General features: G+C 41.9%; 1 protein-coding gene across 1 annotated transcript; it reads right to left on the bottom strand.

Annotated features, from left to right (window-relative positions):
* Positions 1 to 1,362: 1,362 nt before the first annotated feature.
* LOC147434862 (kinesin-like protein KIN-14Q) lies at positions 1,363 to 13,141 on the bottom strand. Its single transcript, XM_086491261.1, has 23 exons — positions 12,088 to 13,141; positions 11,747 to 11,904; positions 11,504 to 11,647; positions 11,074 to 11,404; positions 10,915 to 10,994; positions 10,758 to 10,832; positions 10,622 to 10,681; positions 10,308 to 10,466; positions 10,138 to 10,219; positions 9,936 to 10,031; positions 9,642 to 9,821; positions 9,451 to 9,557; positions 9,136 to 9,292; positions 8,865 to 9,057; positions 8,462 to 8,715; positions 8,203 to 8,366; positions 7,956 to 8,129; positions 7,200 to 7,864; positions 6,979 to 7,085; positions 6,871 to 6,910; positions 5,237 to 5,325; positions 1,667 to 1,822; positions 1,363 to 1,550 (listed from the first exon to the last, which is right to left on the bottom strand). The coding sequence occupies exons 1-22, from the start codon at positions 12,305 to 12,307 to the stop codon at positions 1,782 to 1,784; spliced, it is 3,576 nt and encodes a 1,191-aa protein (XP_086347387.1). The 5' UTR covers positions 12,308 to 13,141; the 3' UTR covers positions 1,363 to 1,550; positions 1,667 to 1,781.
* Between the last annotated feature and the right edge of the window lie 1,686 nt (positions 13,142 to 14,827).

A 14,827-nucleotide genomic window follows, 5' to 3' on the forward strand; every position in this document is an offset into this window, starting at 1 on the left:
AAAACTCACAATTGTGAGTGGATTATATTAACATAACCAAAAAATCACAAATTTTTGTTATACTCGTGATGAGCCATGATAGAGGACTCAAGAGCCACCCCACGGATAGGAATGAGGCCATAACTTTACCCAAGCAAATCAGTCAATGTGACACACAAGGTCCAGTTTCACTCATCTGAGTTTGTTTGCTTCCCAACGGCAATGATCGCCCCCCTGTTTTCTTGAATTTAGCTCTTACCAACAGTGTTCTCGAAGATTCGACGATTCCTTGTTTAAAGTAGTAAAATCTCACTATTTGCGTTAGGATTAGCAGCGCCTGGCTCTTCAACACCTTCCCTCCCAAGAAAAGATTGTTCTTGAAGAATCCTATTTTCCAGGTTTTTTGAACCCATTTGCAATTTTTTCCTACAAGGCCACAAATCGTTGGGCACTCCTTGAATAGATAAGGGAGGTCTTCACTATTCGATCTGCTTTGCGGGCATCTATCCGGACCAATTCCCCTGGTGAGAACCTTCACCCCAATCGGCAAGGCTCCCCGTAAAACCTTCCATATGAACACCTTCATCCTAAGCGGCCATTGAAAGTGCCATATGTTCTTTACAATTGCCTCCCATCTTGCCTCCGGGCATTGCTTGCCCCACTGCTCATTGAGCGGTAATACATAAGTGAGAAGCATAGCCCCTTGGTTTGAGGTTTAAGGAAGTGTATGTTCTTCGGCCATTGCCAAGCTTTCCACTCGAACTTGGATTCACAGTCTGGCAGACACCACATGTTCAGCGATTGAAGGGCTCAGCTGATCAGTAAGCTTTCAGACCCAAGAGAGCCAATTGGTATGTTTGTTTCCAACTACGACTGTTATAGTCCCAAAGCCGGCCAATAAATTTAATACCTTTGATATTAATCTGTCTAGCAACTTCATTCCAGAAAGGGGTCATAAGAATGCTTCTAGCCTAAGGGGACCAATGAGTTACGGAGTTGTGAAAATATCTTGTCAACCCAATGCAATTGGAGGCCAGAGAGGTAGAGACACAGAGTGAGTGCATGGCTTTGTTATTTATTGCTTAGTTTTACATTGTTATATCTCTGCCTTTGTTCCATTGCTAATGGCACATTGCGCCAATCTTTGCATTTTCCCACTTGTCACTCAACAACCCTCAAAAAAGTTTTCGATTGTTTTCCAAGTTTGAGAAATTTCTTGACTTCAAGGGTTATTAAAATGCTCTTCATTTTTAAGATTGAAATATAAAAATTCCGCAAAATTTTTAGTGGCCCTGGAGAAAAAGAAAGATGGAAGATGAAACGCTAGAGTATCAAGAAATGTGGAGAGAGACAAAATTGCACATTGAATGTATATTGTGTTCAAAGCCAAAAGAAATAAATATGTAACACCAGTTGTTTTAGAGAAAAATGAATGTATAAGCCACTAGAGAATACAACACAACTCCATGCTCCAGATAAGCCATGGATGATCCATAAAGAATTACAAGAATACAGGGTAGTAGGGAGGCCACCGTGAAAAATAGATCAAAAGTACACCATGTCCAGCAGACCTGGCCAAAACAGGGGAGGCCAACCCCAAACAACTGATTTAGACCATATTAAGCACAAAACAAGGGAGGCCAACCCCAAACAACTGATTTAGACCATACTAAGCATAAAAACATACCGCACATAATGTCATAAGGGCAGGGCCCAATGTCCCCATCATCAAAAGGCCATCGAGGGTGCCACCATGCTGTTGCCACTGCTAAACATCTTAACCTCCATTCACAAGCCCCCATTTATGGCATGTCATGTCTACAGTTCAAATTGTAACAAAAATCTGCAATTAATGTAAGCTTGTGAGTACGAGAATACACAAAAATCAAATATAAGTATCTTAAAGCATTGAGTCATTTTGCTCTATCAAAATAGTTTTACCACTATAGCTTGATATTCATAAGGCAGGACACGAGTAGATGAAAATAAATAAGTCAACCACATGCAAAATCAAGTTGCTAATGGAAACACATAAGACACAAAAGTAGAAAGGCCACTTTTACTTAATAAGTAAAGCCGAGGAGCAGGAGTGGTTTCTCTACCAAGCAGATAACTTGTAATCCTTTGACCCTCAAAGCTCGGTCTGAGCTCGAAGATTGGTGTATATTTCTGTTCTTAATATTATCCACTCACAATTGTGAGTTTTGCACACAAAAAAATTCTAAAATAGACCTTCTTTTTTAGGGCTATTTTGGAATGGTCGATAACTACCTCAAGGCTCTTTACGAGCTTGAGGATGCTTTGTACATTTTGTCTATATTTTAATACATTCATCCACTCACAATTGTGAGTTTGGTTTTCTTTTATAAAAAAAAGAAAGAATCTAAAATAGAGCTAATTTGGAAGATGAACATGGTGTGCACCTTTAGGAATAAAATGAATTACGAGCATGTCTATTAGTAGGTGACACCATTTTTGGAAAATGTTTTTTAAGTGAAATCAACAGATTGCATTATCGTTCTTAGAATCCCTTTAGCCTTTATCCTCGAAGAGAATCTTCGTAGGACTTCAAGCATTATTTTTATTGGGCTTTTTCTTTTATTCGTTGTCGCATCAACGCGCGGGTCACATACTAGTTATTTTTAAAGGAGATCCAATAAGAGGATGCTTATAGGAGACCCAAGAGAAGACCCAAAAGGAGTAGAATCGGTTGGATTTTCGTCCCCTCCAGATCATTCCAAGTCCTTGATCCAAGGTAGCAAGGAAATTATTTTTGCGATTAGAAAAAGCAATAACTCTTGTCGTCAAATCTATGACAATTTGATGGTGGCTGGGTTGTTCTCATTGGAATATATGTGGCCATGGCTCGGATTGAGCATGGTGCTGATGTAATGGCCTTTTCATATTAATATAACCTCTCACATATTGTGAGATTTGCAAAAAAAAAAAAAAGGGACCCAATAAGAGTATGCTTATTGAAGACCCAATGGAAGAAAATCTTCATAGGACTTTAAGCATTATTATAAAGGAGACTCGATAGAAGACCCAATAAGAGTATGCTTACAGGTATTATGTAGGTTTGAATGTAGGCATGCTTATGTGCTAGTAATGTTGTTAATGTTGATCAAGGAATTGCATGCACTCTATGGACATTGGCGTATTGAATGGCTACACATAGCTTGATGTTTGCATGTGCCTTTGCCTTCATGAAATGCGAACGTGTGTGCATGCGACCATTACATCTATGGTTAGTTATGATCTAAATCAAGGAATCAAAATAGGTTCATAGATTCATGCAAAGCCTATTCTTCTATAGAACAAGTGAATGAGCATTCCCCTCATCTTTGTTTCACATGGTGTTAGTTTGTTTGTCTAGCTGTCTTTACAAGCCAATTTTCCTCTATTGGCTCCTCTGTTTTGTATAAACTGAAATTGGATCCACCAGCATCAAGCTTTATTGTATGCACTCTGTCAAGTTTGAGTATTATAATGTGCTTTAAGCCAACACTAAAACAACATTAAAACAAAAACATGATAAACAACAGTATGACATGTTGGGTATGTTTCACAAACACAATACAATGCACAAGATGCTAAATAAGCAAGGCCTTTTGTGGCAATTAAAGACGGTTATATGGTCCAAACATTTGGGTACAAATTGTGGCTGTATCAAATGGTTTCATTTCAATCATCAGAAAGGTAAATGTGCATGGCCTTTCTGTGGAGATTAAATAGATTATATAGGCAAAACCATTTGGTACAAACTACGGTTGCCCCATGTAATGTCAATGGGCTCTGATTTGCAACACATCTTTTTTTCTTTGTAGGAGATCGCACTTTCCCGTGTGAGGTGTCACAAATTCACTTGGCCACACTCAATTTGCAACACATCTTTAGAAGCTTGATGTGAGGAATTAGGATAATGATAAAGCTCTTTTGCATGAGAAAAATATAAGAGTTATTCCAATCAACATAAAAGTTTACAAATGCTTTAACTAAGAGGGGCGAGAGTGGATATGATGCCATTAAAAGAGATGCCAGTTTGTGGTTGAAGATGCTACTATGAAGCAACATCTTGTGTTAGCAACCTACGAGCTTAGTGTGGGTAGCATATATGCTCGGAACACCTTAGGCAGCGGAGCACTATGGAGATCCTTGAGAGAGATGGACTAGGGTGACCCTAGATGGAGATTGGAATTTTGAGGGAAGGGGAAGGCAAGTCTAGTGTTTTTCAAGGAAAAGGTCGTTCGGTGGGATATGCTTAAACTCCAATGCCATTCATAGATGCTGAAAAGCTACTCATATTTGAGAATCAATATTTGGTCCAACAATTAGTATCCACAGGTTTTGCTAGCATTTTATAAGGAAAAACTAGGTCCTTCCTCCAATTTTTTGCACTAAAACACACCCATTGCTTAGTGTTGTTGACTAAATTATTCAAATAGGTCTTTGAGGGCTCCTAACTATAATGATTCTTGTCTCTCTTGTCATAAGCATTTTCAAGTGGCAAGTGGTACAATTTAGTGACTCCTTGTGGACCAACTTCGACAAGAGACATGTATGTGCATGTTGTGGCAGAAGCTATGCTTCCTTAGAGATGTAGGAGGCTTGGAGTGTACATATTGTATTGCAAACTATCAAGATAACCCTTCAACACGATGAACCCTAATCAACCTTAGGCTTCCATAATCAAGTGGGGATGCGACACACATTTTTTTCAGAATTGGAAAAGGCTTGAGAGACTTCTAAGCACTATAGGAGTGTTAGATCAGATCAATTGAAGGCATGTTTTACTTTGTGTTAAATAGATTGAAAAGAAAGCTACTATGTTGGCGCTAGGAGCAAGCACCATCGCCAAGTTGAGAATTCTAAGCATTGTCGGAGTACAATTGTGGTCATGTATGACATATCTCAAGTATTTCTCACAAAAAGTTTTTCTCCCAAGTAGCACATTCATGAACCTCTTTTGAAAGCTTGTCAAGGTACTTGTGCTAACAACTCGTGGCAAAACTACGACAAAACACAAAAACTTTGCAAAGCTCGGAGCTTAACAATTGTAGCTTGTAATACCCAATGGTGTTCCTTACATATCCATAAAAATCCTAAAATTATTTGTTTGCATTTTCATCAAGTGTTTAATTTGCTTTTGCGAGTTTAAGAAGCAAACTATATATGTATTTTGACAGAATATGAAGCTTATTACAAACAAATGGTTGACTAACAAACTAGGGCTGCATTATTTGGATTGCACACTTACTTTCAGTGTTGGAACTTTGGGAGCTCCTCTGAATTAGTTGGTTTGATTGGATGTCCACAATTCTTTGTATGCATTGCCCGAAATCATTGCTTCATGGCAACATTGAAAAACCTAATTTAAACTTAAGCAAACTTGATTTATACCCATAAAAAAGTTGCCATAACTTCAAAAAAGTAACAAAAGGAGACAGTACTTTCCAAGATATGGCAAATAAAGGCTCATAAAATGAGGCTTTACTAGTAGACCGAAAAATCATTCAAGTGGGCACATTGACATGCAGATGTGCAAGAAACAAGATTCAGCTTCTTACAACTTTGCTTTGCTCATATTTCTTGTAGGTCTAATCTATGCAAGATGATGTTTTGCAAATGCTAAAACTTCAAGAAATTCAACAAAAGGTTTAAGCTCTTGCAAATGGTAGTCACACAAGACGGTAACTTGATTTGTGCACAACTTGAAAAATGTCTACACAACTCCAAAACGAGAGAGAAAGAGAGAGAGAGAGAGAGAGAGAGAGAGAGAGAGAGAGAGAGAGAGAGAGAGAGAGAGAGAGATTCTAACTAAAATTATGAATACTTATTTTCTAAATTGTCACTATGTGACCACGATCTTGGAAAAGCTTCTTGAGGCGAATCTTGGCAAATGCCGTGGAAGATTAAAGAGGCAAGATCCGCTCTTTTATCATTAAAAACGATACACAATAGGTAGCCAAAGTCACTGGGTGAGTTGTTTAGCTCGACAAAAGTAGAACCAATCCCACATCCATGCAAGTTCCAAACTTGCCTTGGGATTTTTTTATAGACATGCACACGGGTGAGTTTTGCGGGGCAAAATGGAATCTACAAAGATTCCTGTGTAATAAAATTGAAGAAGAGCCAAATAGGAATGCTTGCAGAAATGCATAATCAGCGACTATTGATGCACACAACTTTTTCACCAATTTCTTTGTGAAGATCAAATCGGTTAAACTATTATCATACAAAGCAATTCACATTTGAGTCTTTGAAGACCATGCTTCTTGACCATGACTTCTATCTAGCTACAAATCTCAAAATGGGGCAATAACAGCATGGGCTTGCCAAAGGGGCTATCTATGCCAAGAAGACAACTAGGATGTCAAATCTTTGACAAAGGGGTATTTTTGCAAAGAAAGACAGCATAGGACACGAGCACAACATTCCGAGAACGAGATACGGTGTGTCCACAAATGAAGGGGTAATGACGGCAGGGGGACAAGTAGGTTGAATTTGTGTGTGTGTGTGTGTGTTTTTTTTTTTGGGGGGGGGGGGGGGGGGGGGGGGGGGGGGGCCGCTACAAGTATATGGTACAAGGATATAAATGTGCAAAACTGTGTCAATGGGGGACAGACCTTGACTACCACCCAAAGAAATGTGTGTATGTGTATGAAATGTGTGTAAGAATTGACACTAAAATGTGCAAATAAATTAGGGAAAGAATGTTTGCTACGCAGCTACAGCCATCGTTTTGGAGGAGGGACTCTAGAAGCTTTGTCCACGGCGCCTTTCTCAGGAGAAACTAGAAGAAGAAAAGCAGGGGATTTGAATTAACGCCTCTATACACACGTTCATACATTGCATAGCATGGAAAAGAAAACGAGAACAGAGAGCTCTTACTTGGAACCAGCTTCCCCTCCAAAGACGTCTTCCCTCTCCCCTTCGACACAGAGAACCTCTGTGGGCGCGGTGCACTCCCTGGACTCCGCTCGCCTGGCTTTCCGCTACGGCCCCCACCCCCACCCCCACCGCTGCTGGTGCTGCTTGGACTGCTCTCCACGCCCTTCTTCACATGTGGGCTTCCCCCCTGCTGCAGGTAAGTGGGCGCACCATTCCTGCAATTGCAAAGAAGAGCATTTATTTTCTGCTTTACTCTTTCATTTGATGTTGCCATTCAACAGAGAAAACAAAGATGCAGGGACCCTCTTCTATCAAAGAGTAGAAGGTACCGTCTGTCACCCTCTGGCCGACCCTTTTCCTGCACTACCGAGGCATGGTGGCTCCCATCCCCTCTTAAGGAGCAGGGACTCATCGTGTCCGCATCTTTGTGCCATCGCTCCTCAGAAAAGTCACTTGTACCCTCATCGTCCTCTTCATACTCATCATACTCATCCTGTCTGCCAGGTGAGCCCTCTGTGGAGCCGTCTCCGCTTTCCGGATAAGTGTATGAATGTGATCTACGATGATGTACATGAAAATTCTTGACTGAATCTGTGAAAGGGCTATGACAGCCCGCTTCATTTGCAGAGAATGGGGCATGTCCGTTTTGTTGTCTTTTCGGATCATGCACGTCATTGAACCCATGTCCATTGGCTGTAAAACCATTTCTTCCTGCTCGAACTGTTAGATTATGATGTGTGTGGTTGATTGGATGGATGACTTCACCAGCATTATAATCCAGGGGGAGTTTGTTTCTGGACATGCGGTGACTTGTTACATGAGGGGGGGACAAGAGGTGATCACGTGGTGGTTTGCCGGAGGTCTTTCGCTTGCCCGAGTCCTCTGGACTCAATCCAAAGAATGCCGCTTGGTTACCCAACGGAGAATGTGGTTGCATGGGATGGTCTGACGTACGGTAATCTGAATGAGAGACGCTGTTTTGAACTTGACGCACCTACAGCAAATCAACAACCACGACAAGGTGTTAACCCGCCTATTGGAAGAGCTCTAAACACTGGTTTCAAAACAGCCTCAGCACTATTCACCTCTTCCAAGGGCTGCCTGCGATTGCTTTGCACATGTACTGGCCCATTGGCATGGCTTGCTTTAGATTTTGGTCTCTCATGGTTACTCTCGTTGTTCAATTTTGAACGAGACTCTTTCTGAATCCGTTCAAACTCACTGTCCTTCTTGGCCAAAGCTTCTCTCAGGAAGGTAACCTATCAAATCAAACTATGAATTGCAAATCTTGCAGGGTGCAGCCTCAGGGAAGAAAAACTTCAGGATACGAACCTGTTCTTTGAGCTCTCGAATATCTCCACTTTCCTTGTTAGATTGAGCAGCACCAAGCTCCACAAGGGCCACCCTTTCAGCAAACTTCAGAGTGCTTATGGTCTCTCCATGAGAATCAGCATCAGGGCTAACATGCACAAACATTAGGGTTTTGGCGTGTCCACCTAGGAAAGCCACACACACACACACAAAACACATAAGTTATAGCCAGCAGGTACGACGAGTAACCTAGCATGCCTGTATGATGGTAACAGTTCACCTAAAGAATCTTGAAGTAGCTGCGTCAGTTTGCTGTTTCTATACGGGACATGAGCATTTTTTTGTGCAAGTGCAGCTATGACATCTCCAAGAGCTGAAAGCGACTTGTTTATATGCTGCGCCTCTTTTAGCCTGTCTCCTGTCGCTTCCGACTTATCGACTCTCTCGCTGCCTGCAAGATCTACCAAGTGGAGGCAACCCCGAAGAAGAGCCCCAGAAGCTAGTTCTTTGCCCTTGATATGCACCGTAAGAACACTGCAAGATAACATCATGTCATTTACCATACGTTACAGAAAGCGCGTCAAATGGCCGAAGATACCTTGAACTATATGAAGCTGGAATTACAGTGGCAATTGATGCCAATGTAGCAGATTTCCTTCAAAGTATGGGAGATGTTTTGTTACCTGTGAGATCGACTGCTCCTGTCATTGAGTGCGGTGGCACCAACGGCACGATTTCGATGACCCAATTTCATGAGGTCTAACACATCTTCAGTAGATTGAACAGATATCATGCTGGCATCCGGGACATTGAGACCATTTTGCTGGGAGCTGTTTCTTATCTCCAGTGTGTTGATTGAATTAAGGACCAAACAAGCTGTAAACACACATCTAAGATCCAAAAGCCGTAAATATGCTTAGACAAAAGGATATTTTTTGTTTGATCCGTCAACACATAGAAGATCTCTGACTTGCTCATTATATATTTCAATTATCTGGACTCCAACTTCATATTGTATCAAGTCATTCCTGTACTGGGCCAGCTCAAACAGGTCATGTAGAGCTCTGAAGTTTACGCCCCAGTCCTTTGGTGTAGGATTGTTAGGTCCAGTCTGCCACATTCATGGGACCATACTCAATAACTTGTTCAGCAATTACTTCAGTTGGAAGGCCATAAAATAGCTCTACGAAGTCTAAATGCATCATTTGGAACCGTACTGACCCCATTTTTAAAGTATTGCACGATTGCGGAGCAATAGAGGCCACTTACCATTGTATATGTCTTCCCAGATCCAGTCTGGCCATAGGCAAAAATGCACACATTAAAGCCATCTAGTACAGATCGGATCAGTGGCTGTGTGTCAAGGAAAACCTCCTCTGCAAAGTCACGAGCTCCCATTAAAACAAAGAACTCACAAGTGCATAGTCTTGAGTGAACTGGAGCGAAGTGATTCCCTTTACCTTGACTAGCAGAGGGTCCAAAAACCTTGTTAAAATTAAACAATTTTCTATGCTCTTTCCCCTGCTTTGTAGGGTTTGCAATGGTGATTGACCCTTTCTCTCCAATATAATCCACCGTGGTCTGAGTGACATTTTGGCCACGTAGAAAGGGCCTTACTCGACAGTAGACCCGGATATTTCCTGAATACCAATATTGTCGGTCAGTCAGCTAAAAGACATCACGTTTGTAAGTTCCTTCAACCGCATCATATACCCTTGAGATCTTTTTTTAAGTTCCTTAACCATATGACATACCCTTGAGATCTTGGACTTGATTATACAGTTCCCGATTCTCTGCTGCAACTTTGTGATATTCTTCTGCTGCTTGAACTAGACCTTGCATCTTTGAGCCTGCTCGTGCTCCAAAATTTGCGACGGTGAAGAAACCAGTCAAGCCCAATGTGACAAAAGACAAACCCAGACATGAAGAAACAAGAAAAGCCCAAAAGAAACTTACTCAGGTTTTCCATTTCTTCCTCCCATCCAAGTTGAGCATCTTGACATTCGAGCCGCATTGACTCAAATGCTAATCTTAGCTCCTGGCAAGAGTTCATAAAAATGGCATATTTCTTGCATTAGAGCAGTTCCAGAACAACAAGGTTATGGTGCAATACGACTGTAGACCACCTGAAGCTCATCTCTTTGTAGATCCAATTGCTCTGCTCTGTCGTGATCCAAACTTCGCAGCCTTTGTATCTCTCTCTGAAGAGCCACTTTCTTTTCATCTAGGCTGTCTCTCGAGCTGATGTTGAGATCTTCCAACCCCTTAGAAAGACTTCTTTTAACCTACACTCAAGTTTCAACATGTCAGTCTAGAACAATAAACAACACAAATCTTTAAGAAAAAAATTATCAATTAGCAATTGTCAATCACACAGCAGAACCATAGATGAATTATTATCTCCTTGCAATTTAGCTACTATTTCGGCATAGGCAGTTACCTGTCCCGAAAACCTTCTGTCGGACTCCTCAATAACTCTCTTCAGCATGAACTCCACAATCTGCCCATGAAAAAATGATCAACAGTTTAACAAAAAAGAAAGATCCTGACATCATTGTTTCTTCCAGCTTGCTTACCACAGGAATTTCCGCAGGTTGTTTGTCATGCAGAACCATCATCACCATTCGCATAAGCACCTCGCATGGTACATACTGCAAGCAAACCGGGAAGTGAGGAGAACCACAATACGTCCTTGTGGGGCTTTGACATTCAAATAGGATTGTAGAAACCCACCATGTCCACTTCTTTCCTTTTGGCCAAGTATACCTCCACAAACTTCCGACATACTTGATGTACCCAGCCCGCATTCGAGTCTGAAAGAAAGTAGTATCAGACCCCTTCGATGGCAAAGACAAAAGATCTATGTGCATGCTTTATCATGGTGCAACATACCAAAATTAGACCATCCATTCTCAAGCTCCTCATGAGGAAACTGTCCATTAATGCAGACTCTATTCAACCCAGGCATTCCGTGGTGACTTCCAAGCTCGTCATCTAGTGCTCCTGTGTTAGTGCCTTGAGAGTTAGACCTTGATGTGGCTTGAGTTATTTGACCAGGAGCTCCAGGGCTGCTCTTTGATAATGCCTTGGATGGACAAGAAGGCTTTAAAGGCCCAACAATCTTCCAGAGTCCTTGTCCTCCTGCTTGCTGCCATTCATGGTAAGCCTTAAGGGACAAAATGCAATCCACGACTTTCACGGGCAGGCCAGTTGGCAAGGCTCCCTATACGGAGAGGAATTGTATGTGTAGTTAGTTCAAATAACTCCCAGGTATAAGCATGAGCTGAATACTGATACTGAACATGTTAGCAACAATCATAACCTCGTCAAGATCCGATGCCTCAAAGGATGGAAGATTCAGCTCCTCCACAGCAACAAGAAAATTTCTTAAATTTTCAAAGTACTGGTAAGCAGAGAGAGGTGCCCCTTCTTGTGGTGGAAATGAAAAGGTAGGGTTCTCCACAATCTGGACAAGGTACAGAGGAAGTTACGCCTTTGACATCGCCTGCAAGAGGAGTCATAGAAAGCAATACAAGAGGGAAAGTAGCACGAAGACAATGAGTACCTTTGGGACAGCCCCAGGGTGTATTCTATTCATGAGGTTGCATAGAACTATACCATTCCTCAAGCACAGCCGAAACTCTTCCTCGGACGGTTCAGGTGAGAGGTCCAATGGGCCCACCATTTTCTGCAGCCACGAGGCCGCCTGGAATCTCCGCACAGCTGCAGAAAGAAGGGACAAGAGTGTTACTAAGCATGGAGATAGAGACTCTACATAATGGTGAAAGAGGCAATCGTCATCTCAGCAGATCCCACAGCAGTTAGCTATGGAACCTTTGCTACAAGCCTTGGACTCTAGACTGCCGCACATTGCTGTTTGGACACGCAAGAGCTTGCGAAATGTACCTGCTTCATTGGCTTTCCTGGATGCCAGATTCATGTCACTCAATCCCAATTGCTGCTGTTGTTGTTGGATCAGCTCTTCCATTGCATTGCGTGCTTCGCTGAGGGGAGGGGCTTGATTTTTGCTGAATGCTCGATTGGTGCTTTGTATATTGAAGGAGGAGTCTGCAGCAATGGTTGTGGGGGAGACGCTGTGATTCTGGAACTTGGCAGAGCTCGCCATTGCGGCTTGGCTGATGGAGCTGGGGTGCCTGTCGATTTTGGCGGGATAGTGGGCTATTGGGGAAGAGAGAGAAGGTGGAAGAAGTGAGGTCAGCGGAAATGCAAGAGGTCTAAGTTCTAACGCGTATTGCGTGTTTGCACGTGTGTGTGTGTGTGTGTGTGTGTGAGAGAGAGAGAGAGAGAGAGAGAGAGAAGCGAGAGAAGGAGAGCTGCTGCACAGTGCAGGGGCGGCAAGGAGGAGAGGGGGAAGAGGGGCTTTGACTCTTTGGAATCGGCTCCCTTAATACATTACAAATTTGCGCCGTCTTGTTTGTATTCAGTTTCAGCGTACACACACACACACACACGAGAGAGAGAGAGAGAGAGAGAGAGAGAGTCCAATGCCAGAGTGAAGCTCAAGCAGCAGGCTAGCCTAGAAGCAGAAGCAGCCCTTCAAGAAAAATAGCGCAGCATATCATGAGGGGGGCGGAAACAATAAAAATAATTATTAGCAAGCAAACTCTTTACTCGCACGACATGATCCGCAGCGTGCGCACTGCGCATTATCAGACTGCCCAGTACCCACCCAAATCTCCCCTCAAGAGAGGGGCCTTATTATTGTTGATTTAATCAATCCCTAAGCTAAGTTGTTGAATAAGATTGAATGCACTCACAACAAGATTAACAGAAGGATTGAATTAAACTAATGGTTTATACTATGCTTACACTAAGGTTAAAGCACGCCCTGCTACAAGCATGGCAAGATTGTAGGCAGAAAGCTTGCTTCTGTCCTGCTCCTTGCATGGTTTGCTCTCATCAGCCCTATGAAGCCCTCCCTGCCTTGCCATGTGGCAAAAAAAAACACTTTGGACAAACTCCACCACACCTGAATATTTTTGCCCAAAAAATCTCTTTTCCGGGGGCACCTTTATTTATTTAAATCTCTTTTTTAAAGGCACCCTTTAAAAGAATTAATGCCATCATCACATCCCCCCCCCCCCCTTCCCTTTCTGTGTGGGGCATAAACAAGAAAATTCACTCTCTACCATATGTAAAGTGATAAAGCCAAAGCAAAGCCTTGCTATTTAGGGTTACTTAATCCTTGGAAACCAAAAGAATTGAGGCTATCATTGAGCGTGGGTCATCACCCTTGTAAACCTAAAATAAGCAATGTGACAGAGAATGTGGGGGGCTAGATTAAAGGATATCCAAGCCCTTCAAACAAACCATTTTTGGAGGAGTAGTGGGGTAAAAGGAAAAATTATTGCAATTTGCAAAGCTTTTGTTATGGCTTCCACTATGGAAAAGCTAGCTCAGTAGAAGCTCATTCTAGCTGCGTTGCCCCCCCCCCCCTCTCTCTTTTGCTATTGCTTTCATGATGGGTGCAAGTAGTAGTGTTCATGGATAACTTGCATATTTTTTACTACTGATTCTTCTGGGTGCCATTCAATTTGATACCATATTCTAGATTCCATTTTGTTGTAAATTCTTTTTGTGGCTTGGAAATATTTTGCTCGAGTCTTCTTTGTTTGTATTCCATTTTCAACCACTAAAGATTGTAATTAAGAATATAATCTAGGCCTTCTTATGGAAGGTGTTATGTGGAGCGATGCCCACTAGCCTCGAAAGTCCTTGCCAAGGGAATTGGTCCAGATAGATGCTTGCAATGCAGAATGGCTTGTGAAGACCTCTCTCACCTGTTTAACGAGTGTTCGTCGATCTATCGTCTCTATGAGCATACTGAACCTTCCACATAATCCATAGTGTCATGCAGCAAGTCATGGAAAAATGGTATCCCACATATATAAATCAAATTGATCCAAAATGGGCAAAAGCACCTCCTCTATAACGCAAAGATGTGAGCAAGAAGAAAGAACCTGTAGAAGAATCCTCGAACAAAGCATGTGGCCCCAAAAATCGCAATAGTCATGCAATTGCCCCACATCATACATGTGTGTGTGTGTGTGCGCGCGCGAACACAAGCGCGTGTATATAGATAAGCACATATACTTGTTTAGATGTACCTGTATGCATGCATGCATTTGTATGTACCTACACATATATGCATCTACAACATATATGCATGAACATACCTACATATACCCATAACTATGTGTGTGTGTGTGTACACACAGATACCACATAATTGGCTATGCATATGTGGGTGTCATACATACTAAATATTTATACTTCGTGTATATATGATTGTGTGTGTGTAAGAAAGTTAGCCAACAAATTTTGAAGTCGGTGAAAAAACCTATAAAATGGAGAGATTTACCTAAACTCAATTTACCTCCAAAATTTTCCAGTGTAGGTTTTCAAGATTTTAGAAACAAGTTGATCTGTGCTAGAGCGATGTGCGGTCTATACATTCGATGACCGGTCGGTAGACAACTTGAAAAAAACACTATATTTATTTTATAAGATGCAAATTTCTGAAATGTTGTGTGTAGGAAGGAAATAGCCCGATGATCTGGTAGTCCATAATAACCATATATGACGATGCTAATATTACATCCGTACTCTTTAGATGATGATGAAA

Source organism: Adiantum capillus-veneris, chromosome 19, assembly GCF_014529385.1.
Source record: "Adiantum capillus-veneris isolate H3 chromosome 19, ASM1452938v2, whole genome shotgun sequence".
NCBI lineage: Eukaryota > Viridiplantae > Streptophyta > Polypodiopsida > Polypodiales > Pteridaceae > Adiantum > Adiantum capillus-veneris.